This window comes from Microtus pennsylvanicus, chromosome 2, assembly GCF_037038515.1.
Source record: "Microtus pennsylvanicus isolate mMicPen1 chromosome 2, mMicPen1.hap1, whole genome shotgun sequence".
NCBI classification, from domain to species: Eukaryota; Metazoa; Chordata; class Mammalia; order Rodentia; family Cricetidae; genus Microtus; species Microtus pennsylvanicus.
In genome coordinates, this window is record NC_134580.1 from 149,167,428 (window position 1) to 149,193,660 (window position 26,233).

Below are 26,233 nucleotides of genomic sequence, written 5' to 3' on the forward strand. Positions count from 1 at the left end.
TGAATTAGACAATCCTGGGATCGGTAGGTGCAATTAATTGTTCATACATTAATTTGTCTGCTTTCTACCCAGGCGGTATTTGTTTTTTAAATCTAAAAGGCATAGTAGGAGTTTAACAGCTGCCTGTTATTCCCAACACTTTCAGAAAACAAGTAAAAATGAGACCAAAACAAGCCCACAGCAGGGCACTCAGGAGCTGAAAAACCCTTTGTCGTGGGATCTGGATCTAGACCCACTGGCGTGGGATTGACAAACTGCCACAACCACAACCCACAAGGCAGATGCCCAGGGTCGCCTTCAATCCACCAGGTCCCAGCCTGAATTTACTCACCTGCTGGGCCACCTGTGGGTACAGACTGGAAGTCTAGATAGCGTCTTACCAGACCCTGTTCCTTGCTTGTCCCCTACCCCCACCCTTTTTGAGACAGGGTTTCTCTACATAGCTCTGGCTGTCCTGGGCTCACTCTGGAAACCAGGGTGGCCTCAAACTCACAAAGATCTGCCTCTCGAGTGCTGGGATTAAAGCTTGTAGCATCGTGCCTGGCCTCCTTGCCCCCTCTTTCTCTCCAATGCTGTCAAATTCTCTGCACTTTGCCTTGGTCCCACAGCCCATGTCACCTGCCCGTTGTTCCTAGTTCCTCTGGTTTCTTCACTCCCCTCAGGTAGTCCTCCGCAGGTGAAGGAAATGGCTGGACACTACAGGAAAATCTGTCCCATCACTCTCTTCAAACAACCAGAAATCCAGATGAAATTTTGTAACAGCTGGCATTCACTGATTATCTGTGTCTGATGCTTCAACACTTTGTTAGGTGACATCCTTGCAAGTGGCCCGTGTGGCTGATCTTGGCTGTCAACCTGTGCGGGTCTGGAATCAACTAAAATGCAAGGTGCCACATCAGATGATGTGAAATGGGGAGAGCCACCCTGACCACCTTGGGAAAGTCTCTTCTGTTATTCCAGAGTGTGGGCACTCGTCACCCCTCTCGTTCTTTGCCTCCGTTGCTTCCAGGCTTGCTCCAACGGAACATAGGTTGTCCCAGGGCAAGGACCACGCCCAACGCATGTGTCCTGAACTCTGGGTGTGAACCAGGCACTTAGGAAATACTCAACAAACACTTCCTGAGTGGTGGAAGGGAGGACTGAGTGTGGTAGCGACTCAGCCACCCCTGCAAACAATGGCCGATGTCTGTACCACACGACTCTTTTCTCTAAACCAGTGGTTCTTCACCTGTGGGTCCTGACCCCTTTCTGGGGTTGATGACACTTTCACAGAAGTCGCATATCAGATACGTACATTACGATTCACAACAGTAGCAAAATTGCAGTTATGACGTAGTAACGAAAATAATTTATGGATGGGTCATATGAAGAACTGTATTAAAGAACTGCAGCGTTAGAAGGCTGAGGACCACTGCTCCAAACTCTCACCATCACATCTAGAGCCCAGGGCGTTCATCTCAAAGGTCATTATCTGGGACCGCCGGCTACCTGCCAGGAATCCTCTCCAGGTACCGTCAGCCTTGCTCTCCAGAGGATCCTCTTTTCCAGGCCCCGGTCATGACTTTTGTAGGCTGTGGGGCCTCCTCCACTGGGAGTACATTTTAAATCATGCTCTGCACGGCACCGGGTACTTTTTACCCCTGGTAAAGGAAATCAGAACATTTCCGTGGGCCCTAGACTCTGTCCCCAGTAGATGGATGCTGGTTGCACTGGCAAAGCTAAGCTGGCTGAAGGTTCAAGTTCTTCATAACAAATCGAGGCCAGGTGAGACCATGTTTCAAAAAAAACAAAAAAAAACAGTAAACTGTATGGGAAATTTTCTCAAAAGCTCTGAAACTACACCATGAGTCCTGCTCTGAGGAACTCCTTCAAAAAGCAGTCCCTCAGCCTAGCGAGCCACGCCCCTTTTGTAGCCACGCCCCTCAGCCAACTCCGCCCCGAGGGCCTGGCGGAGGCCGGCCCGGAACCACGCACGCGCACTTTCGTGTGTCGCCTCCCGCGCACGCGCAGTAAGGACTCCCGGCAACTATGGCGGGCCCAGCGCCGGGTACAATTATGGCAGAAGACTACTTCGGGAATGCTCCGGAGTGGGGCGAAGAGGCGGACGGCGGCCAGGTGAGAGGGCAGTAGGCGTCCCGCCAGGAAGCCGCTTCTCTGCCCTGTGCTCGCGGCGCCCGTGTCCCCCAGACCCGGGTACCCGGGGGTGTGAACGCTGGGGTCTCTGCCGGCCCGCTGACCCCTGACCCCCTGACCTCCGACCCGGGCCCAGCGGGGCAGGAGCTGCCCTGAGGGCTTCGGGTCGGTCCTGCCCCTTTGGGGGGGACTCAGTTTCCCCCTGCGCGATGACTCCTGGGCTGATCCCCCTGCCAGGCGGCAGGACAGACCGACTCCAAGGGACCACAGTTATCGGAGAGTGAACATACTCAACTCCTCACTCCAGCATCCTGGGGGGCGTGGGGGAACTCTCTGGTGCTGGACAGACCAAACTTTCTTCTTTTCACTTATGGGTCGATTTCATCCATCCTTAGAGTACAGAACAGGAAGGATCTTGTAGCCCCAACTGTCCAGGGTTTGGGCTGAGAGATAGGGAAGTGGCACAATTTGGTGTCCCAACAGAGACCATCCAGGTGTGTGGCTGACTTCTGGGCAGTGTGCAGGGAGCCTGGGAGTTTGCCTTTTCTACAGGAAGCAAGATGAGCTTTGAGTGGATGTAGGGGGCAGCGAGATATAACCTGTGGGGGTGATAGGGAGAGGGGTTCCTGAAACTGGAAATCCTATTGGTTGGCGGAACAGGGGCTGACAGTCACCTGTCATATCTTCCAAGGGTCCTGGAGAGCTGCTGACCAGAAAGCTTGTCTAAGACTCCTGACATCTGTTTGTGTGCTAGAACATCCTGCAGGCCACGGGCACTTTGTAGGGAGTCAGAGTTAGCTAAAATGAAGGCTAAGTGCTTTGGTGTGATGTTTTATTCCATGGCTCTAGAGTTTGAACTGAGTGTTATCCCTAAGGGAAGTAAGGAGAAAGACTCAGAAACCAGCCCAGGGCCTTAAAACAAAGACAGGAAGACATAAAATGATGCCTTTATGTCTCTTGTCACTTGAGTGACTTAGTCACTGAGGTGGCCCTGATGGAAGGAAAAATGGAAGATGTGGGAGATGGCTCAGCAAGCGATGTGCATGCCTGAATTCGGAACCTGGAGCCCACACAGAAGCCAGACACTCGAACCCAATTGGTAAACTGAGTCAACGAGAGGCCAGAAAGTGAGCTGGAGAATGACTGAATGGCACCTAGCCTTGACCTCGAACACGTACACACAGGAACACACGATAGACCATACAGACACAAGAGAGTACATTGTGGATTAGCTTGCTGGTGGGAAGTTGCATTTTTTGTCCATGTTGAGGGTTAGGAGTGGCAGGGTCTGGCCTAGATCCCACTGGATTTCAGTGACCTTGGTGTGGCCTGTTGGCCCCCCAGGAGTTCTCCCTGATGAGAGTGATGAGCTGTCAGGGTGCCCAGCCTGCGACATACGTGTCCTGATATAGTTATGCAATGCAGCACATTGGTTGATGAGAATATAGTGCGGCGTGCAAACTCTGGACACCTCTGCACACACGCACATCTGTCTCTTCTGACTGTTTGGAGGGGAGCAAGTCCAGAGAGCTGGAGGATAGCAGCATGAACTGGGGCCTCTGAGTCCCGAGAGTGAACCTGAGAACAGTTGGAGACAGACACATGGACTAGTTGGGCTGCTGGTCATACATGGGGGTGGCATAGGGTGAGACTGGACAGGTAGGCTACACAGAGTCATAGTAAAGAAGGTTCCCCTCCCCCTTCCCCCAGAGAGATGGGAAACCAAGAGCTAGATCACATCTGTGACTTGGTAAGGGTGGCATCAATGTGAAAGGTGATTTCAGGGGACGAAAAATGGAGGCATGCGGAGGTATTGCCACAGTAAGCATTCAAGAAAGAAGGGCCAAATGGAATTCTTGTATGGGAGATGGAATTGGGGGTCTTGCCAGTAAGGTATAGGGGGAAGTGAGGGGAGGAGGAACTGAGGGTATTTCCAAGGCTTCTGGGGACAGGTGGGAGGAGTCCTTTATTAAAATAGTTTTGTGAGCAGATCTGTTTCCAGGGGAAGACAGGGTCAGCTGGTCTCCAGAGTTTGCAGTCCTGCTGGGATGTTGAGCGGACATAATAGTGCTGCATGCTGGCATCTGGGGTGGGCACGACAGCGAACGGTCCAGGTGAAGCTGGAGACGTGTGGGCAGGTGCATGGCCTGGTGTCGGAGAATCGCTGTCGGTGGCGACAGGGTAGAAGCCTGGCACTATTGACATATATGAGCGGCTCTCAGGGTGAAGCCTGCATGCATTCTGAGAGAACATTCTGGTCTTCAGAATGAAGTCACCAGGTTCTGTCTGCCCCCAGCTCATTGCTCTCAGAGAGTCCAGGGCAGTGGAAGCCAAGTTCCTGTGAAGAGCTACATAGAAAATACCTTAGGTTGTGTGGCGCTGTGCAGGGCTAGTTAACAACCAGATTAGGGAAAGTAGTCAAGGGTAACAATACGTGACAAAGTGGATACAAGAGTGTTTCAATAAAACTTTATTTACAAGAACAGGAAGCGGGCTGAGTTGGGTTTTTTGTTTTTTTTTTTTTTTTATTTCCTGGCCTGGCTCCTACCTTGTTATGTCAGCTACCTGGAATTTGGTCTCCTGGCTTGTGAGCTCCTTCCGCAGGAAAGCTTTGTCTTGTATGGTCTAGATTCCCAGACTCAATGCAGCCATCGCTACAGGGCATCTGCTTGCTGTTATGACTGCTTTGCAGCTAGACAGATCTGGGGGCACTCAGTCCACCATACCTCATAGTTGTAGGCCAGCCAAGCAGCTTGTGTGGGTTCAGGCCAAGTTTGTGTCCGGCTCTAGCCAGGCCTGCTGATTCGAGGGTTGGTGATCTTGACTTTCTAAGAGTAACTTGGTGACTCCTACCCTCGGACCACTTTATTGGTGTTTGTTGGAGAGCACTGGGTAGCAGTGTGGGGTGGCAGTGGTGACTGGCTGTTGAGCTGAATGTCAGTTGTTATTCTTGACCTTCCCGTAGGTCAGCTTGTGGGATCCTCTGGAGCTTTGGCGGGTGTGGCGTCATGAGTGCCTTTGTGTAAAAGAGGAGGCCGTGCACTGTGCACCCGGTTCACCACCGTGGGCCTGCTTGGTGTGGCCCCTGACTCTTTGAAGCTGCCGCTTGCCCAGCTCACACCATGGGGTTGTTGTAGCTGAGTCAGATGAAATCACGAGTGTGATTACCCGTCTTTATGGCGAGATGGCAGGGCACCCACGCTAGCGCACACCTCTCCGGCTCTTGCCTCTCGCAGCAGCAGGAAGATGATTCTGGAGGAGAGGATGATGCCGAGGTGCAGCAGGAGTGTCTGCACAAGTTTTCCACCCGGGACTACATCATGGAGCCCTCCATCTTCAACACGCTGAAGAGGTGTGTGAGCGCAGTGCACACTCGGGGGCTCAGGGGGGTTTTATGGTGCAAAGAATGTGCTCTTGGAGTGGAAGGTTTGAAGAGTCCCTTGGCACCTTGGAAGACCCTTACACTTGCCCATGCCTTCCTCCTGCCTGCCTGTTCACCCCGGCTCCTCTTTGGCCACTCATTGTAAAAGCCTCCATTTTGCTCTTCCCAGGTATTTCCAGGCAGGAGGGTCTCCAGAAAATGTCATCCAGCTCCTGTCTGAGAACTATACAGCAGTGGCCCAGACTGTGAACCTGCTGGCTGAGTGGCTCATTCAGACAGGTGCTTGAGAGGACGAGCCCTATCCTGGCCGCTCATATCTCTCTCTCTCTCTCTCTCTCTCTCTCTCTCTCTCTCTCTCTCTGTGTGTGTGTGTGTGTGTGTACACTACAGGTGGGTGTGCATAGCATGTGTAGGTAGGCATATGGAGGCCCCAGCTTGTTTTGAGAGTCAACTTAGATTGCTTTATTACCTTACTTGTTAAAGTGGGGTGTCAGTCAACCCCAGGACTTGCAGCTGTGGCTGCTCTCACTAGCAGCTTGCTCTGGGAATGCCCCGTCTCTGATGTGTGAGTGGAATTCCTGGGGGGGAGGGGGCACCATGCCTACCTGACTTTGGGTATCCGAATTCCGTTTCCCGTGTTCATGTGGCAAGGACCTTTGGGTCCTTAGATGCTGATAAATTCTGAGCATTCTTGGTCTCTAAGATCCAAAGGCAGAGGATTGACCCCTCCCTGTGTGCTCAGCTCTGAGCTGTGAGTCAGTCACTGGGTTAGCAGGTACCCTGTGACTGGAGTGCTCACCGACCTTCTTCCGCAGCCACAGAATTACAGCATCACACAGTATGTGTTCAGTGTTGCCTTTCAAGAGGCCTGTTACAGCCAGCGCTAAATTGTGGATAATTTCGGACTAGTTCGATGGTGGCTTTTAGCTAATGTGATCAGAATAGAGCCTTACTGTAAATCCACTGAATTGGGGACAGCGACGTCACTCAAGCACTTCCGGAAACAGCTGCCTCACTGCCATCAGGGTGACGAGTCAGAGGGTGGCCCTTGGCTGCACCTGCTCTCTCCATGGGGACAGAGTGTACTCTCCAGCTCCTCACCTGTCAGGTCTGGTCCTCCGTCTTTGAGATGTCCCTCTCCTGAACACACAGACAGGGTAGCCATCCCATAGACTCGTACTCTGTTCCTTTTATGGCCTTATTACTGAATAAATAGCTCTAGAAACTCTCAGGGGTCCAGAACCTTCACACTGTTGTAGTTGGTAGCAGCTCTGCGACGCCGGCAGGCTGGCCGTGCTGCTTCTGTGTATGGTGGAGTAGCGGGGGAGTGGGTAAAGCTTCTGTTTTCTCCCAGGTGTTGAGCCAGTACAGGTGCAGGAGACTGTGGAAAACCACCTCAAGAGTTTACTGATCAAGCATTTTGACCCTCGGAAGGCAGATTCTATCTTCACGGAAGAGGGAGAGGTGAGGGGGGTGCCTGACAGCACAGCCTGGGCCTTTGCCAGCCTCCTTGCTGTGTTCTCTTCTCAAGAGTGGGGTACTTGATGGGAAGCTGCCAGTGGTGAGGCCAAGAGAAGGCCCATGGCCTCCCCCAACTCCTAGGTGCAGGTGTGGGCTTAAAGCCTGGTAGGGGGTCCTCCAGGAAACACAGGAGGTCACGGCGCGTATGGATGCTGTGGGGTACTGGGGGATCAGGCTGAGGGTGAGCCCTGAGGGCAGAGGGCAGGGTAGGAGGGAAGGTGTAGGAAACATCTCAGACTGTGCTGCAGCGTTCAGGCCTTCCCTCTGGAGCAGCAGTGGTCTCTAGTGACACTGGCTCAGACACTGGCAGAGCCCATGACTCACACGGAAGCCAGGAGACACATTTTCAAGGGCAGAACCACCTGTGCCATCCCAGTTGCTTTTTTATCTCCTGCCAAAGGCCTAGGGCTTGTAAGCATGAGGTACCCGGTGGGCCCAGGGATACATGTCCATGGACTTTTCACATGTTCCCCAGAAAGCATGTTTCTGCACCCTTCTGAGAAGTTCGGCAGGTCTTTCAAAAGCTGTGAGCAGGCACCCAGGAAGCCAGCCGTGCAGCTGACTGTATGACTGTAGCAAGGGTAGAGCTAGGGACCCCCCGGGGTCTCGTCCAGCTGCAGTGATTGCTTCTGCAGCACAGACTTCCCAGACTCAAGCGAGACCTTTGGCCTTGCCCTTGTTTCCGGCAGACCCCAGCGTGGCTTGAGCAGATGATTGCACACACCACATGGAGAGATCTGTTTTACAAGCTGGCTGAAGCCCATCCTGACTGCTTGATGCTCAACTTCACTGTGAAGGTAGGGCAAGTCCTAGAGCCCAGAAAAGAGGAGATAAGAGGGTCCGCTCTGCTCTCTTCTTGTTAAAGCTTTTCTCGGTGGGCTTTTCATCCTTTCCCTTCCATCAGCCTCACACTGAGCAAAGGGAACAGAGAATTGGTATCCGTGCTTAGGTCGGCATCGACTGATTCAGGGTTGGACAGTGGAGTTTCGATTGTGCGTATCTGCTCAAGGGCCTCAGGCCGACACTAAGGCCCAGATGAGACTGTGAGTCTGGGTGAGCGAGCACGCACCTAGATGGTATCACAGCAGGAAGCACAGGAAAAGTTGGGGTTAAAGACCAGTGCTCACTTGGCTCACACAATTGACTGGCTAACCACTCTGAAAGGTGGGGCTCCCAGATGCTGACCCTTGGCTCTTGGGTTATATGGCAGCTCATTTCTGATGCGGGGTACCAAGGGGAGATCACCAGCGTGTCCACAGCCTGCCAACAGTTGGAGGTGTTCTCCAGAGTGCTTCGGACCTCTCTAGCCACAATCTTGGATGGAGGAGAAGAAAACCTTGAGAAACATCTTCCTGAGTTTGCAGTAAGCCCCTCTGAATATCAGCGGAAGGGGGCTACCCAGGGTCAGGCTCTGCAAGACCCCTCTCCGTAAAGTATCTCCAGGTCAGAGAGCCCTGGACAGAACCCTTCGTCTGCATTTATCACTGTGACCTGAACTCTGTCTCCCTGCCATCTTCTAGAAGATGGTGTGCCACGGGGAGCACACATACCTGTTCGCACAGGCCATGATGTCCGTGCTGGCCCAGGAGGAGCAGGGTGGCTCTGCAGTGCGCAGGGTCGCTCAAGAAGTCCAGCGCTTTGCCCAGGAGAAGTAAGAGATGTTCCTGCTTGCCTTGCTCTTCCTTCTTTTCCTCAGAAAGCCGAGCCTTAGTGTACAGCTCAGCCTCCAGCTCCATCAGGTTCCAGGCCAGCTCCGCCCGTGGGGCTGACGTGGGTATAGCTTCGGGCGCCCCGGCCGGTGGAGTGATGTGCAGGTGGCTCTGTGCTAAGGACGGGATTGCCCTGGTTGGCTGCTGTGCACTTGTGCTCCTGACAGCAGAGTAGCCCCGGCCTGGTCTCCAGTGCCCTGCTTGCTCATGGAGTCCAAGGCATTTCATCTTCTGCTGCCGAGGCTTCCCTGAGGAGGTGTGCAGGGTGTGTGACTCCCTCGTGGAGGTCACGGCTACTCAGAGCCTTTCGCAGCTCACTGGAGCTGTTGTTCCTGGGGGTCAGTTGGTCAAGAGTGAATGGCAGAAATGCGGGCGAGCCCAGGGTCCTGCCCGCTCAGCATTGCACGTTTAAGGTGAAGGAAAGGGAAAAGCTGTTAGTAATGGAGCGGCTTTCCAACCAGAGGCCACGATGCCAGTCAGATCACGTTGGCCTTGGGCACGGCTGCCTCCTACCCTCGGGCCTGCCAAGCTCTCGGCGCCATGCTGTCCAGGGGAGCCCTGAATCCTGCGGACATCACGGTCTTGTTCAAGATGTTCACCAGCATGGACCCTCCTCCCGTGGAGCTCGTAAGCTGCCTCCGCTTCAGGGAGGCCAAGTGCCCCACACCAGGTGTCAGGGTGGTTTGGGGAGGCCTCCAAGTTCCCTCCTTCTCTTAAGGCCACGCATGCAGGTCTCAAACTAGGCCAGCTATCCTGCCTTAGCTTCCCTGAGTGCTGGGGGTTACAGGCATGGCTACACCTGACATTAAGGTCTCCTCCCAACCTCTCTGGCACTACTGGAATTGAAGCCAGGGCCCATTGCATTCTGAGCAAGCATTTCACCACAGAGGTGCATCTTATGCCCCCCGTCAGCCTTCACCCTGTCAGAGCCCTACAGGTGGGTGATCCAGGGCCTCCCTCCTGCCAGCCCACTCCTGAGTGTGCCTCTTCTTAGATCCGGGTGCCTGCCTTTTTGGACCTGTTTATGCAGTCACTATTCAAGCCAGGAGCCAAGATCAACCAGGACCACAAGCACAAGTACATCCACATCCTGGCTTACGCTGCTAGTGTGGTTGAGACCTGGAAGAAGGTACCGTCAGTGCTGAGAACCTGTGGGCTCAGACCAGTGGCCTCCTCGGCTCTGGCACTGTGTGGGGCTTTGGGTGCAAGAACTCTCCAGCCTGCCCAGCACTGGAAGTGTCTTTACCATTGTGCACAAGATACTGAAAGAGCTCAGTGCCCTCACGAGTTGTGTGGCGTCTTTTCCTCTAGGACTGGCTAGTGGGATGAAACTTCCCTGTGCCTCCCCTACTGCAGCCCTATGGCCTGGTTTCTGTGGGCGATATGGCTGTAGTTGAGTGTGCAGACAGGGAAGGGGCCATCCTGGGGTACCCTCCAGAAGGGCCACAGTCCCACCTTCACTCAGTAGCTTTTGTGGTTTCAGAACAAACGGGTGAGCATTGGCAAGGATGAGCTGAAGTCCACATCAAAGGCTGTAGAAACGGTCCACAATCTGTGTTGTAATGAGAACAAGGGGGCCTCGGAGCTGGTAGCCGAGCTGAGCACACTCTATCAGTGCATTAGGTGAGTGTCACACCGGTCCCCCATCCAGTCTCTGGAGTGCCAGGCCTCACATCTCTATGGTTACAGTGTGAACTCTCACGGAGAGCAAGCAAGAGGAGCTTGGGTTGCGCTTGGGTTGCTCATTCTTTTTTTTTTTTCTTTTTCTTTTCTTTTTTTTTTTGTCTTTGTTTTTTGAGACAGCCCTGGCTGTCCTGGAACTAGCTCTTGTAAACCAGACTTGCCTCAAACTCGCAGAGATCTGCCTGCCTCTGCCTCCGTGCGCCACCACTGCCTGGCAGGGTGGATCCTTCTTAACACACATGGAGAGCTTAAGCAACTGAGACAGCTTGTGTGTTCTTCAGGTGCTTCGTGGCCAGAAATGTGTTCAGCAGACCCTCAGTGAGTAGAGAAAGGCATCCAGAATTAGAAAAATGGGCTTAAAGAATGCGTTCATTTGTAGTAAGACTGTGAAGCCAGCAGGCATTGCCTGGACGGAGTGATTCGTGATTAAATACACAGTGCATCTTGGGAACTGAATCCTCTCAGGCTCTCGCCTCTTGCCCATTTCCTAGGGACGAAGAAAGCATCTGAAATAACAGTAGCCGTGAGCAGGGTCTGCCGGGCGCCATGCTCTGCTTTGATGATTTTTCCTTTGTGATTTAGCGGAGTGGTTTGAAGGAGCAAGAATCAAATCCCTCCTGAGAGGAGGAGCTGGTCTCATCAAACCACTTCTTCTCTGCAGAAGTGCGAGCCCGCAGGGCAGAGTGAGGGAGAGTCACTGTGTCCCCAGACTTTGTTCTTGCTTTCCAGCCCTTTATTGTTCCTTCCCCGCCCCACCCCCACTTGTAGTCAAAGGAAGCCTGTACCTTGTCTGCCTGCAGGTTCCCAGTGGTGGCGATGGGTGTTCTGAAATGGGTAGACTGGACAGTGTCAGAACCGAGATACTTCCAGCTGCAGACTGATCACACACCGGTTCACCTGGCCTTGTTGGATGAGGTGAGAGGGCAGAAGGGCCACTTGTGAGGTACACAGTGGTCTGTGTCTTAGACCTTTGTCCTGACGTGAGGGTAGTAATGCTCTCTTCAGAGCTGGTGGCTTGTGTCCCCCCTCCCATGAGGCTATCTTTTTAAGGACCTAGTTTCAGTGACTGTAGATGTGTTTATCAAGTGTTATCAGAAGGAAAGCCTAGAAGCTGACAAGTGCTGACCCCATCAGTGGTAAGCCCCATCAGGTGGCTGTGACAGTCCGTACATTCCCTGTGTGCTGCCAGTAAGCCCAGAGAGAGGCCAGCAGGTGCCTCAGTGACGCTCCTTTGACTGTCCACAGATCAGCACCTGCCACCAGCTCCTGCACCCCCAGGTTCTGCAGCTGCTTGTTAAGCTTTTTGAGACCGAACACTCCCAGCTAGACGTGATGGAGCAGGTGAGCTGGGTCTCGGGTTGTTGGGGCTGGGAGAGTTCCAGTTCTGACCTGCTCTTTTGGCCTTGCTCTTCCATAGCTCGAGTTAAAAAAGACCCTGCTGGACAGGATGGTGCACCTGCTGAGCCGTGGCTACGTGCTTCCCGTGGTCAGCTACATCCGCAGATGTCTGGAGAAGCTGGACACCGACATCTCGCTGATTCGGTACTTCGTCACTGAGGTCAGTAGTACCCTCCTTCCACTAGCCCAGCCCTTCTGGCCTGGTGTCATTCTGAGATCCATGATAGTCATGGTGACACTGATGATGTATTAGGTTCATTCCACCTATGGGACCTCTGCTGTGTCCCCTGTATTACATTCTGTGGCTTGGGGTTGGAAGCTGGGGAGTCTCTGGGGAGGCCCTGGTGGTGGGAGAGCCATGTCACACTGCCTGCACCAAATGCTGTGTCCCCCCACACCAGCACTGCAGTGACCCTGAGGTCTCCCTGCTAGGTTTTGGACGTCATTGCCCCGCCATACACCTCAGACTTTGTACAGCTATTCCTCCCCATCTTGGAAAATGACAGCATTGCGGGTACCATCAAAGCGGAGGGCGAGCACGACCCCGTGACCGAGTTCATTGGTAAGGCCCCTAAGCGTCCCTTTGCTGTGCTGGACCCCTCACTCCTCCCCTGCTCTAACCCGGTGGCTCCCGTGTTCCCGCACAGCCCATTGCAAGTCTAACTTCATCGTGGTGAACTGAGACCCCCCAGAGCTGGAGCAGAACCTGCCGGGCCAGGCTCAGGACTAGAGGACTGGATCAGGAAGCTGCTTGTGAAGACTCAGCCAGCCTCCCAGAAGAAAGGAGGGTCTGCTGGGAGGGAGCAGGCAGCTTTTCTCAAAAAGCCTGTGTTGGCAGTGCCCAGGAGAAGCCGCTGTGCTGGACGCCCCTCTGTTGTCAGTGTGGCCCCTGCACCGCATGTCACGTGCAGGAGTCGGGTGTGCACCTCTCTGGAGAAACCCAGTAGGCCTCAGGGTAGTGAGGATCCAGAGCGGGGACGCTTCCATGAGTCACTTTTAGGGTTTATGTAAGCTTTCTACCAATGACCCAGGTGGTTGGGTGTTTTATTGTTTTAATTTTCCAAGAGTAATGATGAGCTGGGTGGCGTGTGTCCTCGTGCTATTCCCATGTAAATAAAGTGCACAGACCGAGTGCTCGGGTGAGCTAGCCCCTTTATTTACCGCTTAGGCAGTCTGGGATTGTCCTCCCCTCCCTCAGAACTGCTCTAGACCATCGCTGTCTTCTCCAGGTGGCTGAAGGCAGGGCTCTGGTCCTGAGGGCCACAATGAGGTGTGGTTCCTCCTTTACCATCTCTTCTTGGGATGGCTTCTGCAGCCCGCTCTCTGCTTCTCATGGCCACAGGCACCGTTTCTAGCTGTCCAGTGTTGATGACCACCCATCCCTGCCATGGTTTCCAACGTTGCCTCCAGAGATGGCGACTTAAACAATGGGGTCCCCATACGTGCAGGCCTCCTCGATGGCCAGGTTGTAGCTGCCACCCGCACCTCCCTTGTAGGTGCTGGTTACGATCCTCATCCAGCCCCTCTCACCCTGTAAGGGGCAAGAACTCGGCATTAGTGCCTCAGGACACGGTCCCCTGCTCACCCTCTGTGCTGTAGAACTCCGGTCCGGACAAAGCTCTGACTCGGTTCTCTCAGCAGCTAGACAATCTAAGAACGTGACTGTCTCCCTATTAATACCTGACTTGTGGCCATTCAGTAGACATGGCTGACACTTCGTCACCTCCACGTCTTCCCCGTGGCCTCTTCTAGAGTATTCCTGTGTCTTTATTGAGCAACAGTCTAAACTGTGTCCCAAAACCACAATCTGCAGGTTTCCTGCCTTGGACTTTTTGTTGTTTTTCGAGACAAGGTTTCTCTGTAGCTTTGGAACTTGTCTTGGAACTAGCTCTTGTAAAGCAGGCTGGCTGTGAACTCAAGAGATCCGCCTGCCACTGCCTCCCAGGTGCTGGGATTAAAGGCGTGCGCCACGACCACCTGGCTCCCTTGGACTTTTGACCTAACTCAAACAAGTATTCCTGAAAAACATGAAGCATCACTACCATCAGGACCACTTGGCCCCAGCCCTGGCCGTGGGATAGTTTGGGGAGGAGCCACTGGCTGCTAAGCACTGGTGAATCACAGGACAGTAGCAGCCCTGCACAGCTCAGACCTCAGAAGTTGCTTGTGTCCTGGTAAGACACAAGCCAGCCCTCCACTCCGCTGCTGGGGAGATGTGTAGATTCTGGTCTGACCTTCAAAAAGGGAACTGTCTTACCCAGGGTTCGCCCCATGAATTACGGACAATCCAGTACTCGGTTCCATCACTGCTGACGCCCCAGCCAGTCACGGAGATGATGTGGTTGATAACTGTCTGGTCCTGGTGCTCGGCATAGATGCCTCCAGTGTAGTTCACCATCTTCTCCGTCACCATTATCCCGCAGCTGAGAGAGCCACCGGTTAGCAATGGGAGAAGCAATTGGCGCTTGTGGTGGCACCTGGCTTACAGTAGTGAGTCCTGCCTGGTGACCCCGCCAACATCCCCACTCACCACAGCCAGGGCCTTCTCTACCTAACTACACAGAAGTTCCCTGTTACTGGCAAAGTGGAGCTCAAGCTGGGGGTCAAAGTGGCCAGGGGGAAGGGTGAACAAGACACAGTTGCACGTAGGTGCACAGACCCAGACCTCTCCCTTACCTGATGGGACCATTGGTGTAGATCTCTGCCATCATCTTCTCCCTACCCGACAGGGAGCCATAGTCACCCACTCTCCAGAGGGTGTAATTCTGGATGGGATGGCACTCTTTGAATTCGGTGCAGGTCCCACACTGGTTAAACTTGTCACATTCTAGAACACAAGAAGTCAGCATGACACCGTCTCCTCATTAGCCCACTAATGAAGCCCGCCCCATCCTCTCCACTTTTCTAATTTAGCCCGCCATTCATTAGCCGATAGCGGAAGCCCTCCAGGTGCCGCTTGATTATGTGTCTCTCAGCTGCGGGCATGGGAAAGCCTCCGCCAGGCCGCAGCAGAACAGAAAGAACACACTTTGATTAGTGCATGCTAGGCACTCTGACGTGGCCCTTCCCTTCTCCGTTAAAGGCTGGGAGAGGACCTCACAGCATGCTGTAATTGAAAACCCAGTGCAATCACTATTAAAATGTAACCAGATGATTACACTGCTGGCTAGTGACTAAGGAGGCCAAAATACTTGATTTAAAGAAATGTGTCCTCTTGTTACTTGGCTTGAGAAATATCAGAATCTGGTTTAAGGAATAGCCAAAGCCATCCCAAGGAGTAGGAACATTCATGGAGGTGTCTCAATACCTCAAATTACACTACAGAGCTATAGTGACAAAGACCGGTGCTGGCGTAGAAACAAGACAGACAGACAAAACAGAGAACCTGGAAATAACTGGCAAAGCTCCGCCCCTTAAACTCAAGACAAAGGAGCAAAAACATACATTGGAGGGAAAAAGCCTATTCAAGGGTGCTGGGAAAACTAGATATCCACCTAAGAAAAATAAAGTTAGAGTCATACTTTTTTCATCCTGTACAAAAATCAGTTCCCATCGGATCAAAGACCTTAACCTAAAACCCGAAACACAAAGTTCTAGACAAAAATACAAGGAATAAATACCCCTCAAGATGCTAGGGTAGATAGAACTTTCTGAATAGAACACCAATAACACAGGAGTTGGCCCCAAATAACAGACGAGACACTGGAAAAGAAAACGTTTCTGTATAGCAGAGGAAACACTCAGCAGAGCACACAGGCCAGAAGAGGGGGGAGAACCTTTACCAGCCCCATTCCAGACACGACTGGAATCTAGAACTTACAAAGAACCACAGACAAATACCAGCGAATGGCTACACGAAACATAAACTGTCAAAACTGAATTTAAAGGCGGTCTGGACATGATGGCACACACCTTTTTTGTTTGTTTGTTTGTTTGGTTTTTGTTGTTGTTATTTGTTTTTGAGCCAGTTTCTCTGTGCATCCCTGGCTCTCCTGGAACTCACTCTGTAGACCAGGCTGGTCTTGAACTCACAGGGATTCTCCTCTCTCTGCCTCCAGGGTGTTGGGATTAAAGGTGGCATACATTAATTCCATCACTCAGGAGACGGGAAGGTGGATCTCTGAGTTTGAGGCCTGGTCTACACAGCAAGTTCCAGAACAGCCAAGGCTATTACAGTGAGCACTGTCTCAAAGAGGGAAAAAGAAAAAAGTTCAACATCCCTAGTCATCAAGCCGTCAGAGAAATGCAAATTAAAACTACTTTGAGAAACTACCTCATCATGGTCAGAATGACTATCATCAAGAAATCTGACCACAAATGTTGGAGAGGAATTTTGGGGAAAAAGGAACCCTTATTTACGGCTGGTGGGGGTTCAAATTAATACAGCCATTATGGAAATCAGCTTGGAAATTGCTCAAAAATTAAAAATAGAGCTAGCATATGGCCCGGCTGCTTCACCCCTGCGGACATACCCTGAGCACTGAACGCCCTACCGTAGAGACGCTTGTGTGTCCACGCTTATTGCTGCTTTATTCGCCACAGCAGGAAAGAGCTGGAGTCAAACCCCTGTCCATCAGCAGATGAACGGATAACGAAAACCTGGCACATGTAAAACAAACACTACTCCGCAGAAAAATGAAATCACAATATTTGCAGAATGAATGGTCTTAGCATTTATAAAGCGAAGTGGCCCAAACTCAGAAAGAAAAAAATCCCTGTTCACCTTTGTATGCAGATCCTAGCCCATATGTACACGTGTGTGCAGGCACACAAGAGCACATGTGTGTAACGTGGGGAGGACAAGTACGGATAAGAAGGGCAAAGTGCTAGTGACATCACATCTATAAGATGTTCCGTGTAGGTCCTTTGAATAGCCTTTCAAGGAATCACATGTTGGTTTTTCTTTTTGAATTTTCCAGACAGGGTTTCTCTGAAGCCCTGGCTGTCCCAGAACTTGACCTGTAGATAGGGCTGGCCTTGAACTCACAAAGGTCCTCCTGCCTCTGCCTCCCAAGTGTAAGGATTAAAGGCATGCCCCAGAATCACCTGGTGGAATCAAGATTTTCTGAATACAAAAATGTGCCCTGGATGGGCAGAGTCCCCATGTGATTTCATGAGGGCCTGTTGCCTCACTGGGGGATCTGAATTGTAAATTATGCTTTGTGTTGAACACTCCTGCAGAATGCCAAACTTGTATTCATTAAGCAAGAATTGTAGTTGTCCAAATAACAGAATGTGAAGGTTGCTAAAAGTATGTTGATAATAATCGTAGTTTTAGAATTTCTGAGATACCTGGAAATAGTGCTTTTATCGCACTGAAACTCAAAGAGGCACATACTGGGAATCTGAAAATACTCAGAAACCTGCGCTGTATGTTATAAATTCTAAAATATATCACTGTTGCTGAATAAATGTACTTTGTTTAAAAAAAAATTAGGGAAAAGAAAGAATTAGGTCTGAGGGCTGGAGAAATCAGTCAGTCAAGTGCCTGCCATTGCAATTCCGGGGACCTGAGCTCAGAGAGGCTCAGCACCCGCACCACGTCAGCGAGATGGGGCTAGTCTGGAATCCAAGCCCGGGGCGGTGAAGCAATGCGGGTCTCTCTAGTCCCCTTGCCAGCCAGGCTAACAAAATGGATGCACTCCAGACTCAGAGGACAAGGTGGAGCCCAGAGGAGGACACACACGAGGCTGACCTCAGTCCAGACCCTTCCCCAGGGCAGTAAACTCCTGGAGGATGACATCACCAGTTCATTTTGTCCCTCAGGCGTCATTGCTCAGTGTGAGGTACGCCAGCAACATGGCGGCCTTCATTTGTTCCTATAAGAGGGGATTGTTGAGTGGTTCTGATGAACCCAACCACCTGTGAGTCTGGAGGGGACCAGAGGGACCTAGCCTCAGCTGGATGACACCAGTTTGGGAGTGGAGGAGAGATAGGACCCCAGGAACATTCCACAAAGCAGTCCCTGGCCTCTACCCTGAATCTGTTCCTGGGTTTATCCATCCAGGACAATGAACTCAGCCAATTAGGCCAGAGAATTCTTTCAATTCTTTGGGAGTGAGGCAGTAGGGTCCATGAGGTAGCTAGACAAGGGGACACCATCCACAGGGGTGTTGTAAAGTGACCAACTGCCCTCCAGGTACCTGAGTCCCCTGAACATCCTGCCACAGCCATGAGGGACCAACTGCCCTCTAAGCACCTTGAGTCGTTGTCCCTGCCCCCAGCATCCTGCTGTAGCCACGAGAGCGTTCTAAGGATCAAAGTTTACAGCCAGGAAGGATGGATTTGAGTTTCCTTTTCTTTGGTTTCCAAGGAAAGCAGCCCGAAAGGGACGTGCCAACCATAGGTTTCCGGGCCAGGCAGCTCTGCCCACTGTCCAGGACTGTCCAGGACTGCTGGGCAAGGAAGCAGCTGGTGCTCCACATTTCAGCTGGGCAGGTTAACTTGCAGCTCAGAAAGCAGCCCCACCACCTGCTCTCTGCTCCAGACCAAGGGAAAGAGACACTTCCTTCCATCGGCTGCCTGCTTGGCCCCTTATAAAAGGCCCATAAAACCACCCAAATGCCAGGTATGAGAACTCACACACGCACACATCCAGTCCTGGCTACAGGGGTGTGGCTCTGCTTATATATTTACTTTCAGTACTGGAGACTGAGCCTCCTCATGGACGGCAGGCAAGCGCCATCACTGAGCGGCTTCTCCAGCCTGGAGTGCTCTTCTGGTGTCTCTCCACGCTGACTCAGCAAGGACCATGGGTTCCAGCTTCCTGCTACCCTAACCCAAGTGACATCAGACCATCCAGCTCTTCCTGGGGGCTGCAGTCTCCACCCCCACCCTCTTCAGCATCCCAGCCGGTATGACAGACGTGGGATCCTCGGCTCCTGGCCACTCTCCCTTGAAAGAGGAAAAAGACCGTGAACAGCAGTGTGGGGGCGCAGGCAGGGCCTACCTTGGTCCTTGGCCTGGTAGTTGTTGCAGGTCTCATCGGGGATGCCATGCTTATGGGCATAGGCCCACACTGGAAGGTCATTGCCGCCCTCACAGGAGCCAGCGTTGCCACAGTCGATGACGTTCTGCACTGAAAGCATGGTGGAGGGCCACGCACCTTTCCTCTTGATGTTGATGCGGTCTGCAAAAGTCATCACGCTGGTCAGCACCGCCCAGTTCCCCCAATGCCACCAAGGCTCTCTGCCTGCTGCTCCCTCTGTTGTGCAGGCCTCAGCTCAACTGTGGCTTCAGGGACATGCTCTGGTCTTCCTCGGGCACTGTGAGGCCTGTGTGTGTCTGTAAGTGTCACGAGGCAGGGCCAGATCCCAAGGAGCTACAGCATGGCAGCAAAACCACCTGTGTGAGGAGGCTAGTGACCAGTCACTGACCACACGGAGAAGGCAGGCATGGGCATCTCCAGGGAAAATGGCAGCCTAGGGAGCCAAACACCAGCACGCAGTGCTCATGTGTTGGTCCCACACACTGAGGGGCAGCTAGGATTATCACAACATCCACCAGGGCATGGCTGACCTGCGTCCTGAAAAGCCTCCTTGCTCTTCATCCTCAGGCTACACACACAGCCCACACCAGTCATGCTACTCCCTTCCCCAGGCCTCATCTCCTCCAGCCTCACCTGCTCTTCCCCAACCAAAGTCTATCCTTGTTTTCCCTCCATCCTACAGACTTCAGCCCCGGGTCACCTCCCGTACTCTCCCACTCTGGTCCTGCTCCACAAGGTTGCCATCTAACAGTACAGAACCTTCTAGAACCACCCCTCACATACCCTGCACATACACCCTTGATGACCTCAGAGAGCACGTCACGGGAAATACTCAAAAGCAGACCACCTTGTCTCATCACCATTTAGACCCACTCCTGTGCCACAACAGAAAGCTGCCCAAGGCCACGGGCCCACCCTTCCTGTCTTGTTCCCAAGATTTGGCTCCCTATAGCCTTCCTTCCTCTACATTCCCATCAGGAGTGCACCTCTCAATGAGGGGCATCCCCAAGCCTACAGACCCGCCCTTCCCGGAGTCCAACCCAGGGTCCCAGGACTCTACGCCTTGCCTCAGCAGCGCGAGGTGGGGTTCACCACTGCCTATGTCTCTTTGGCCTCCCAAGCTGCTCTTGCCAAGGTCCCTAGCTCGACATCACCCATCCACTCTAACCCTCTTCACCCTCACGAGACTGTCTCTTCCAGAGGGGCAGAGAGGGGCCACTCCGCCCTTCCGGAAGTGCCTGGGCTGTCTCTTCCACATTCAACCTTAGCAGTGTTTCTTGAGGCTTGCTGAGAGCCCTTTCCTCCTATTCTCTGTTCTCTCCTTTCTGGTGACCTCAGCTAAGGCCCAACGTCAGTGGCCGGCTGGATAGCCTCAGGCCTGGTGTCCCCTACCTCTCTGACGCAATGTCTAGCTTCAACCTGACCAACTACGTGGCTCCAGAATTTGCAGGCTCCCTGGGATGACCCTTCTACACAATCCACTCTGCCTCTTCTAACTTGGCACCCTTTTCATTCTCCGAGTTCCAGCCCCACCTTCTGTGTGCTGTGCAAACTGTCGACGCAAGCCAGCAGGAGCAAGCTCTCTTCTGTGGACTTGTACCACAGCACAGGGGGCAAGATGATGGGCAAGCAGAACAGCATTGCCAGACGACACTCTGGGGAGCACCCAGGGGCTAAGGTATCAGGTACAGAGTGCAGTCTGGCAAATGTCCATCTGGGTGGTCTGGATGAGAACGGGCCCCGCAGCCTCACGTCTCTAGAGGGTGGGCTGTTCGGGCGAAGGTGTAGGACGTGTGGCCTCGATGGAGGAGGTGTGTCACTGGGGCTGTGCTTTGAGATTTAAGAAGACTACACCAAGCCCAGGTCTCTCTGCCTCATGCTTGTGGACCAGAGACCTCAGCGACTGCCCCAGCGCCATGCCTGCTGTCACGCTCTCCACCATGATGGTCACTGACTTCCTCTTTGAAACGCTAAGCAAGTCCCCAGCAAATGCTTTCCGAGTTGCCTTAGTCATGGTGTCTCTTCACAGCAACAGAACAGTGACTAACACGCCATCCAAGGAGAGAAGTGTGAGGACCTGAGGAGAGTCCTGCACAGGCCGGTACCTAGGTCTCAGCTGCCGGTGTGGACACGAGGGAGGAGCCAGACTTCCGGCCAGAGAAGGCCCTTGTCATTGATGGTCTCAAGTATGGAAATATGATGGGACTCAGGTTTAACAGGCATATTCTGGAAATCTCTTGCCTGAGACCAGCAGGAGTCAGGGTGCTGGGAAAGACAACACCTAGTTCCTCCACAAGGGCTGTTGGGAGAACTAAAGAGCCTGTGAACTGAAGAACAGTTCAGAGGAGCAACAGATGACTCAGATAACCCCTAAGCTTTTTCCGGAATATCCTCAGGGGAAGGCGGCCTTGTTGGTGGCTGAGGTGGGGAGGATGGCCTGCACAACTGGGCCTGGAGGCAGCAGGAATGCAGGCCAGAGGGTAGCAGCAGACAGATACAAAAGTGAGTCTAGGCAAAGATCAAAACTGGGAACACAAGGCGGATGGTGGCGCTGCGCGCCTTTAATCGCAGCACTCAGGAGGCAGAGGCAGGTGGATCTCCGTGAGTTCAAGGCCAGCCTGGTCTACAGAGTGAGTTCCAGGACAGCTAGGACTGTTAGAGAAACCCTATCTTGAAACAAACAAACAACTGGGAACACAGACTTCAGAAGTGTGGGAAGCAGTGAAGTCAAGGAGTAGGGAAGGTTGGTAGCAAGGAGGCTGGTAGGGAGGGGGGCTAGTAGCGAGGGGAGGTAGGGAGGGGCTGGTAGGGAGAGGGGAGGGACCAGTAGGGAGGGGGCTGGTAGGGAGGGGAGCTGGTAGGGAGGGGAGCTGGTAAGGAGGGGAGCTGGTAGGGAGGGGAGTTGGTAAGGAGGGGAGCTGGTAGGGAGGGGAGCTGGTAGGGAGGGGAGCTGGTAAGGAGGGGAGCTGGTAGGGAGGGGAGCTGGTAGGGAGGGGAGCTGGTAGGGAGGGGAGCTGGTAAGGAGGGGAGCTGGTAAGGAGGGGAGCTGGTAAGGAGGGGAGCTGGTAGGGAGGGGAGCTGGTAAGGAGGGGAGCTGGTAAGGAGGGGAGCTGGTAAGGAGGGGAGCTGGTAAGGAGGGGAGCTGGTAAGGAGGGGAGCTGGTAAGGAGGGGAGCTGGTAGGGAGGGGAGCTGGTAAGGAGGGGAGCTGGTAAGGAGGGGAGCTGGTAGGGAGGGGAGCTGGTAGGGAGGGGAGCTGGTAAGGAGGGGAGCTGGTAGGGAGGGGAGCTGGTAAGGAGGGGAGCTGGTAGGGAGGGGAGCTGGTGGGGGCTGGTAGGGAGAAAGAAGAAAGGAAGTGTGGCTCAGTGAGGGCCTCGCTTCACCCCAATGGGAGGAGGCCTGGGCACAGACTCGTGAGTCTCAGAAGTGACAAGAGGTGGAGTGGAAGTGGGAAGCTTGGAGAACCCACGGGAGCAAGCGGTGGGACAGTGAGAGGTGGGTGGGACCAAGGGGCTCTGGGTCACGGCTGGAAGTGACTGATGAAGGGAAGGAGAGGGCCTCCAGTGATGAGGACAGGTGGCCTCATAGAGAGAAGCTTGGATGCTTAACTGCCCAGAGATGGGAAAGACAAACTGGTTCCATTGCTGCCCTGCTGGCACACAGCCAGGGACCTGTGGACGTCCCTTTTTAGTGCGACACAGAAAAAGAGGAAGCGAGGCCTTGACAACCGATGAAGATGTCAGAGATCAGGAAGAAAGGATGAAGCAGCCATTTTCCCAGAGCCGTTCTGCTCGAGTGATGGGGAAGATGCAGCCTGAGGCAGGCCCAGGCCCATCTAAGAGGCCTAAGACCCAATGGCCTCCAGCGGTCTCCTGCACCCCCATGTACCTCACTCCACTGACCTTTTCTGCTCCCCATCACCCTCACCCCACCCTGCGCTCTGCTGAGGTCTTTTCTCTTCCCCAACACCAGCCCTGCGACCTCACCCTGAACGCTCTCGACTTCGCTCAGATCCACCGCCATGGGCCTTCCCCACACACCTTGCCCCCTTGACAAGCCCCTCTTGACCTTCCTATGCCAGAACCTTCTAAGGCCACCTTCCTCTTCCTCCTTCTCAAGGGTCAGCAGTACATTCCCGACCCCAGAGGTGACTCAACGAAGGGCCACAGCTATACCTGGCTGGCTCTGTCAAGAACCCCTTGCCCTGAAGAAAGAGTCCAAGCTGAAGGGCTGAACCCCAGCTGTCACTCTTCTCACAATGGAGTCTTCTGGGCGGGCAGGTGAGAGGCCTACGTAAATAAGCCCCTGCAGGCACAAGGGCAGCCATTTCACCCCGGGCTCTACCTACAGCAGGCCAGACCAGAAAGACACAAATCACGTGAGAGATCACTGCCCCGTCTCACTCCCAGCCAGGAGAGTTGCTTCCCTTTGGCTTCCAGGGGCCACCATTGTGGCAAAGCTGAGTCTATACGCTCCAGGCAAAATGGCACTTCCGGCCCCTGCCTGCTTCCTCTTCCAAGGAAGGACACAGCAGCCCTCCGACAGTGTGGACTTCAGTGGGTCTAGCTCTTCCTTCTGCACCTTCTTCTTGCCTCTATGGTGGCCAGGCTAAGATTTAACTTGTTCATCTCAAACACTGACCGCAGTTTCACTTCCCTGACCTAGTAGGGCCTCAGCTCAGTGACTGTGAAAGGCTGCTTCCATCTCAGTGGCTGAAGTCACAAGGCCTGGGGGAGGGCGGGTACCCAGGAGTCATTTGTCATGGGTTCTAGTTCCAGCCTGTCCCACAGAGGCCCTAAGTGGGCCCACAGGAGAGAACGGCAGAAAGGTAGTCACACCACTCTGTGAGCTGTGGCCATCATGGCTCACCTGGAGGCAACCTGGGTGATGAAGAGCAGCCACGCACCTGGCCCTGCCCAGGGCTTATCGTGGAGCTCCGGGCTACCCACCTGCCATGGCGCTGGTGCTCCCGTGGGCCCAGCAGGAGCCACAGTACTGTGGGATGTGCTGGTTCCTGGTGACGCTGACGTAGTTGACACCGTCCACATTTCTCCAGTCCCAGCTCTTGGGGATGTCCGATGGGGACAGGTACTCGTGCGGCCGAGGATAAGTCCTGGGAAGAGGTAACCAGCATGGAAATCAACCCTGGAACACCTAGGGCCTCCCCTCCCCCACCAGGACCACAGACCCAGCCAGGCAGTGCCCTAGGGACCTTCTTCCCTTTTCCAAAATGTAAGCGTTTCAGGGCTCGATCCTTCACCACCAGAAAAGCCACCACGACTGGAAGCTGACGGTGACTGAGCATGACTTCAACACCCTAGTGCTCACCAACTATGGACAGAGACGTGAGGCCTGCCCAACCTAGCAAACACCAAAGCTCCCCGGATATGAAAGTCATCCCAAAAGGAAGGGATGAGATTTCTCAGGCCTAAGGAGGCAGGGTGGACCAGAGAGAAGCAAGGTCCCAGGTGGCAGGGGGCGCGCGCATGGCCCAGAACTGTACCCTCTTCCTCCCCAGGCACAGCCCCGCGCCCACCTGCGCCCCAGCTGAGCCAGCTGATCCCCGCGAAGGGGCCGGTAGCAGGTCTGGCCCGGGCGGAAGTAGAGGCTGGCCCGCGCCGCGCCCGCCAGCAACAGCATCAGCAGCACCAGCCGCAGCTGCAGCACCGACCCCGACGACGCCATGCTCCTGCTCCTCGGCCTGCTTGGACCCTGGATCACGCGCCGGACCTTCGACCCCTTGACCTGACCTGCGACCCACGCGCTCAGGCCACCCCGCCCGGTCCTTTAGGAGGCGCCCAAGTTAGACACACCCCAGAGGCGGGGCCTTCCCGTTGCTCCTGCCCCGGCCCCGCCCGGCAGCCCCCAGGGCAGAATCTGCTCCCAGCGGGATCAGCACAACTTGGGGTCACACAACCAGACTCGGACGTGACAGTGTCACCAGTCACTGTGATCGCATGGGGACTCACCGAACACAGTTGAAAAAACTTACTCTCCAGAGACCCAGGCATCGTGGGGCAGGCTGTGGCTCTGCAAGCTTCCAGGCAGATCCTTCTGCCTCCCGGTCTGGAGTGATGGTGCAGTCGTAGGCTAGGCCTCCCCTAGGAGCACACAGAGACCCCCCGAGTCTCAAAGAATGAGGTATGGGTCATCCCCAGCGTTAGACCCTAGCCTGGTTTTCTGAACCCCACTCCCCAAAAGGTCCAGGCTCTCCTTCAGAGAGAGGCGAAGGCATGATCCTTCTAGACTTAGTCGTAAAGGAAATTTTCACTTGGCATATATATCATGATTCTGGGAAAGGGTCCCAGTAACCAGACTCTTCCAAGATGAGGAACCGAGAGAGAAGCGGGACCCGGATCTAGGTTTTGTAATCGCAGAATTTCCCGTTCCTCCTATGCCCCATGAGTTATAGTTAGCAGCACCAGGCCACAATGCCATCTCCTTTTTCCGTAAGAAAAATCCCCTAGTATTTTGTCTCAGGGTCTCTCCAGGTGGAGATGGTGACGTTCCCAGTAACCAGCCAGGATACTCCTTGCCTGCCCTTGATGGCAATCAGAAATCAACATAGCTGCTTTGCTGCCTGCCTTTCCAGAAGCTGCTGGATACCTCCTGCCAGAGCAGAACAAGGTCTCGCAGGCAGATTTGCGGCTCCCCAATAGCCCAGTAGTTTGGGGCCCTGTCTCTATAAAGTGGTCGCTGAGGCACACAGCATGAACCCCGGGATCTGTCTGTTGCTAGCCTTCATCTTGGGAAGTCACGGTGACCTTCCTCCTCCTCGAGGAGGTAGATGGGACAAGATGAAGGAGGCCACCTAAGACCCAGTGGGAAGCATTCCAGTCTGAATCCCCTAAGGCAGTTCTCCCCAATGGTGACCCTGTATAGACCTTAGAGTCCCATGATCCTCTCTGGGGGGAGGGAGGAGGAAATGCCATCTCACACACGGGTTCCATGTGGGCTCTTCCTTGCCTCCATGATGGGGTGGGGGGACCCTGGATTTACAGGAGCGGGGAAAGTCAGTCTTTGTGATTCTATGATGTCATCTGCGTAAGGTCTACTGAAGTGGGGAGAAAACGACAGAGGCCAGCGATATAGTTCAGGGCGAGAGGATGTACTTAGCGTGTCCAAAAACCCAAGTTCAGTCCCTGGCACAAACAATGAGTAAGTGAATGAACGAATATTTAAAAAATTAAGTCTTATTTTTAATAACGTGTGTGTGTCTATGTGTTACTTGTGCACGTGAGTGCAGGCGCCCTTGGAGGCCAGAAAAGCACGCCCAACACCATGGAGCTGGAGTTACAGGCAGTTGTGAGCCAACAGATGTGGGTACTCAGGACCCAATGCTGGTCCTCTGAAAGGGCAGTCTGTGCTCTCAGCCTCTGAACTAATTCATTAATTAAAATGAAAGAAGGAAGGGACGAGAG

The 26,233-nt window shown here is 53.7% G+C and overlaps 2 protein-coding genes across 5 annotated transcripts; one reads left to right on the forward strand and one right to left on the reverse strand.

The window, feature by feature from the left end:
- Window positions 1-1,975: 1,975 nt before the first annotated feature.
- On the forward strand, window positions 1,976-12,958 carry Nelfcd (negative elongation factor complex member C/D). 4 transcript variants are annotated; one of them, XM_075963259.1, is made up of 16 exons: window positions 1,976-2,115; window positions 5,370-5,485; window positions 5,685-5,794; window positions 6,870-6,979; window positions 7,726-7,833; window positions 8,247-8,399; window positions 8,557-8,687; window positions 9,207-9,372; window positions 9,740-9,874; window positions 10,229-10,368; window positions 10,549-10,746; window positions 11,229-11,343; window positions 11,674-11,769; window positions 11,846-11,986; window positions 12,259-12,388; window positions 12,474-12,958. In XM_075963259.1, exons 1-16 carry the CDS (start codon window positions 2,029-2,031, stop codon window positions 12,506-12,508), a joined length of 1,971 nt encoding a protein of 656 aa, XP_075819374.1. In that variant the 5' UTR covers window positions 1,976-2,028; the 3' UTR covers window positions 12,509-12,958. The 4 variants fall into 4 exon arrangements, with proteins under 4 accessions (XP_075819374.1, XP_075819376.1, XP_075819375.1 ...); XM_075963260.1 differs by having other exon boundaries at window positions 1,988-2,115; window positions 5,373-5,485; XM_075963261.1 differs by lacking the exon at window positions 10,549-10,746.
- Window positions 12,959-12,961: 3 nt separating this feature from the next.
- Window positions 12,962-24,609, reverse strand: Ctsz (cathepsin Z). Its single transcript, XM_075963263.1, has 6 exons — window positions 24,349-24,609; window positions 23,762-23,925; window positions 18,776-18,955; window positions 14,503-14,653; window positions 14,084-14,249; window positions 12,962-13,357 (listed from the first exon to the last, which is right to left on the reverse strand). Exons 1-6 carry the CDS (start codon window positions 24,495-24,497, stop codon window positions 13,247-13,249), a joined length of 921 nt encoding a protein of 306 aa, XP_075819378.1. The 5' UTR covers window positions 24,498-24,609; the 3' UTR covers window positions 12,962-13,246.
- Window positions 24,610-26,233: the final 1,624 nt, after the last annotated feature.